Source organism: Echinops telfairi, unplaced genomic scaffold (genome assembly GCF_000313985.2).
Source record: "Echinops telfairi isolate 266 unplaced genomic scaffold, ASM31398v2 ScPeMD7_16;HRSCAF=60, whole genome shotgun sequence".
In the NCBI taxonomy this organism is placed as follows: Eukaryota; Metazoa; Chordata; class Mammalia; order Afrosoricida; family Tenrecidae; genus Echinops; species Echinops telfairi.
Window position 1 is genome coordinate 6,188,620 of NW_022103913.1, and position 4,562 is coordinate 6,193,181.

At 48.6% G+C, this 4,562-nt stretch overlaps 1 protein-coding gene across 1 annotated transcript in view; it reads right to left on the reverse strand.

Annotated features, from left to right (window-relative positions):
* The window catches only part of TRIM42 (tripartite motif containing 42), a 28,054-nt gene extending 24,901 nt beyond the window's left edge, over positions 1-3,153 (reverse strand). The window contains exons 1-2 of the mRNA XM_004712082.2: positions 2,813-3,153; positions 1,098-1,795 (exon numbers count right to left, since the gene is read on the reverse strand). Coding sequence (XP_004712139.1) covers positions 1,098-1,795; positions 2,813-3,153 — 1,039 coding nt within the window. The remainder of the gene's footprint in view (positions 1-1,097; positions 1,796-2,812) is intronic.
* Positions 3,154-4,562: the final 1,409 nt, after the last annotated feature.

Sequence of the window (4,562 nt, forward strand, 5' to 3'; positions counted from 1 at the left end):
GGGGTCTTAAAGGCTTGAAGATAAACAAGTGGCCATCTAGCTGAGAAGCGACAAAGCCCACATGGGAGAAGCACACCAGCCTGTGTGATCACAAGGTATCAATGGGATCAGGTATCAGGCATCAAAGAACAAACAATCATATCATTGTGAATTAGAGGGAGTGTGGAGTGGGTACCCATTTATAAAGATATGCAGCTGCGCTAAACCCAAGGGGGCAGCTGCACTCTATCCTATAGCAACACTATGAGTCAGGATCAACTCGTGGTCTTTGGGAGTTATGTGTGTATAATCTATATTTAGATTTTGGTCACTGGTTAGAACAGAGTAGTTAGGCAATTGAATGAGGGAGGGAGACTGGGTTGGGAATTTGCGAGTTGCCATCACAACAACACTCCACAGCAATGGTCATGGGCAACCGTAGGAAATACCGCGGGCAGGCTTACAGAGGAGCACTCCTGGCTCTGTCCAAGGTTCTTGTTCTCTATTTGCTAAGTTCATTTACTCAGTTGTTTTCAACTTTTGGAGAAAATTGTGGGGGGGGAAACTGAACAATTATATACTCCCTAACATAGACTTAATCCACCACCACCACCACCACCCGCCGCCACCTCTCCCACCCCCAACACCCTGTCCTCCTACACAAATTGTAAAATAATGAAGAAATCCAACTTTAGGGACACCTTGGTCAGGTTTCTAGAACACAGAGTCTTAGAGCTTAAACCCTTCACTCTTCAGCTGGGAAAACTAGTTCAGAGGACACAACGGTTATCATGAAGATAGTAGGGTTTTGAGCTGGTCTTCTCTACCACATACTGCACGTAGAATAACCAACTTGATACTCAAAATAACCCATTGAGGGCAAGATTACCCTTATCCCGATTTTACATGTGAGACAAGCCAGACCCAGATAGGTTAAGCATCAAGGGGCACTTGTCAGATGTGGACCTGAAGGCAGCTTTGAGCTGAGCTCAGTTTTCCCAATTCTCAGAAAGCTCCACTAAAGCTGTCGCCTAACAGTCTGCCCCAACCCATTTCCCCCATCCGTGCCTGGACGCGGTGTTATAAGGTGGTGGGGAGAGGAGCCAAGGGGCCCGGACCTGCTTTGAACTTAGCGATGGCGCTAAAGAGTGCAGCGGCCCTCTCTGAGCAGGCATCGATAAGGCTGACGGTGTCGTGGCCGTTGTGTAAGGCAGTCTTGCAGAAGTAGCAGAGCAGCTCGTTGTCGTTGCGGCAGTACTCGATGATGCGACTGGATGGGTGGTGGATGCAGATCTTCTCGTCCTGGTCCTCCGCGCTGGTGTCCACGAAGACGTGGTCCTGCATGGCCGCGTCCGAATGGAAGGTCTTGAGGCAGTCGTTGCACAGGTTGAGGCGGCAGGTGAGGCAGCGCTTGTGGGCGATGCGCCGGGTGCGGCAGACCTGGCATTGGACGGGGCCAGTGGACCGGTCGAAACGCCACTTGAGGTACCCATGCTCCTGCATGTAGCGCTTAGTGAGGCGCCCGCGCAGGTAGTTCTCAGGAAGCTGCATCTTGTTACTGTAGGGCATGCAGTGAGAACGGTTGCACATCGGGCAGATCAGGATGAAGAAGTTCTCGGTGACCTCCGCTGTCTTTTGCAGCTGCCGCAGGCATTTCTCACACAAGCAGTGGTTGCAAGGCAGCATGAAGGAGTGCAGGCGCAGCCGGTTGCACAAGGGACAGGTGAGATGGTCGACTAGGTGGCTTTTTCCTGGCACTTGTTTCGCAAGGTCGATCTGGGAATCGCTGCTCCCAAAGTGCAAGGCGGTCTTAGAACTGGAAGTGGAAGCAAACATAGGGTGTCAGGAGACAGGCCCAAGAGCTCCCTCCATTCCTTGGACTCTGAAAGACCTTCCAGGTCACTGACCAGCAGTCCAGGGTGATGGTGATTGGGTTAAAACACATCTCTAACACCTGATAGCCGGGGACCCTAGATAAGTTAGTTAACCCCTCTGTGTGTTTTTTCATGACAAAATGAAATTCACTACAAAATGGAATTCTAGTCATAGGTGGAAGGATTGAGGGCAGCTCGAATTGTGTTCTAGGGGCTGTGCTTAATAATTATCGCAATTGCATCCAACTACACGTGTGCTGTTGGTGGTCTTTGCCTAGAGAATATGGAGATTATGAGGATCCTTGCACATACAGAGAGTAGGGTAGGGAAAGGGACTTTCTGGGACATCAGGCAGTCATGGTACCCATAGATAGACCTAAGACATAGAAGTGACCCATGGAAGTGAAGACTGGCTCAATTAATGATGAAGCTATCAAGAATTCCGAGGAGGAAGAGGAAGAGCAATTTATACCAAGCAAACGTTCGTACTCACTACATCATGGCAGGCATTGCTCTTTCCATTCTACAATACATTCTTTTAAAGAGCATGGACTCTAGGCTTCAATCCTGTCTTTGCATCTTACCAGTTGAGTTATTTCAGGAAGTGTGGCTTCCCAAAGCCTTAGTTTCAGCATGTCTATATTAGAGATGGTGGGAGACTTAAACAGGTCACGCCTAGGTGCATGGTAAGTTTCTTAAGCACTCAGTGTTCCCAACTATTGTGCACAGGGGAGGCAACCATGGGTCAGTAGAGCATGACACTCATTCACACAGTGAGTAGAGCTTAGACCTGAGACTAGGGTCTCAAGTGATTAAGATGCACTTCATTACTATAAATGGTTGGCCTATTTCTTGGGCCCAGAGGGAACCTGCCCTGCCCTATAGTCCCGGTAACTGGCACAGGGCCCCTGGTTATCCTGAGCCAATGTGATCCCATATTCAAGATGGCTGGCACTTACGAGGTGCGGATGCTCTTGAGGCGGCCCCTCTTGAATGTGATGGTGGCATTGCGGCAGCAGCGGCTCTCATAGTAGTGGCACATGAGGTTGCTACTGGTTGTGCAGCAGCATTTGCAGTTGGGGTCATTGGCCCAAGAGCAGCAGCACCAGTGGCAGTTGGGGTTCTCGGCGCAGGTGCAGTGGCAGCACTGGCAGTTCCGCTCGTCCTTGTAGGGGCAAGGGAAACAGGTGCAGTTCCTCTCCGAGGTGAAGAGGAACTTGCAGCACAGACAGGAGCACAGTCGAGGACAACATCTCTGCCATGTACAACATGGAGAGCAAACACACATAGCCGTCTCCATGGCGCCTACATGATTGCAGCCTGCCCTGGGGGGCTTTCAGCGCCTCCTCTACCAGAATCCTGCTGTCCCTTCTCCAGGAGAGGGGTCCCTCCACCCCTGATGAGGCTTCAGCTTGGTGGCTGCAAAAGGTTGGCTGATCTGAGGCCTTCACAGGCAGTGTCCCTACTGAGAAGTTCATAGGATGTCATTGACATATAACAGTCTGAGGACATTTACTTATGTCACAATCCCTGTCTCCCCACCTTATCTCCCTGCTCTGTGTAGGTGGGGCTGGAGGATGAAACTTTGGGGTGGTCTGACAGACCATGTGGGCTGTCACAAGAACAGCTCCAGAGGAGTGATCTTACCTTTAGAAGGCTTAGCTGTCCCTCATCACCTTCTATCTTGTGAGCTAAACTTCAGAAATGATTGCTCCTTGCATGGTGCTGTTTGGAGCAAACTGACTATCGGATAAACCTGCACGGGCGACAAGGCATAGGTATGATTAATTGGGAAACTGGTTGGGCATGTTTTCTCCATTTTGGGCTTTCTCTACACGGAGTGAACTCTAGTTACAGATACTAGCAATGCCACATTTAAAGGAATGTCAACATTTGGAGAAAAGGGAAAACAGATATAGGTATAATGGGGCATGCCCTCCAGTACTCCTTGATTGAAGAATCCATGGCATAGCACTGCTGATTTTCATGAAGGTACCTGTATATGTCACCCAGGGTATTTCTTAGCTTTTCTGCAGCTGGATGAAGTCTGGCTGAGGCTCTAGTTCTGTTTACTTTTTCACAATCTACTACCACCCTCGTATCTTTTTGAGCAAGAGGCTGAACATAACATGCAAAATATTTAACTGAGCTGAAGTTACCTTGTTCTGCTAGCAACATATATTCAAAATCCCTATAAACAGACTTCCTGTTTTCAGGGAGATGTTAGAGTCCTGCTGTATGTAGCTTGCAAAGATGAAAAGAGCAGACATTTTATGGCTACACCCCTCGGCCATATAAAGGTAGTCAGTGTTTACCAAAATGATGCAGAAGTGAACGTTGAAACTTAGCTGCAGAAGTTCGTTGCATAATCTATTATTTCTTCTTATCATAACCACTTTTACAACAGGAAAAAGCCTTCACTGAGGACTTCATGCCAATCACCACATGTTGACTCTAGATGCCAACCATTGGAAATCCTAGGTGATGGGGTAAATGCTTTATCTTTTATCTTATGTTACTAAATTGCTTGCTGGGAGCCTGCTGATTCTGTTAGCCACGATGTCTGAGAGATCCCTTTCCTCCACAGGTTCACTCAAGCAAAATGTTGCCAATATCCGTCCCTAGCCTCTGGTACAGAGCTTTGTACTTCAACCCAAGATTTATGGTGCGTTCTCATCATTGGTCTCTGCAAGGTCTCTTCTTCTTCTT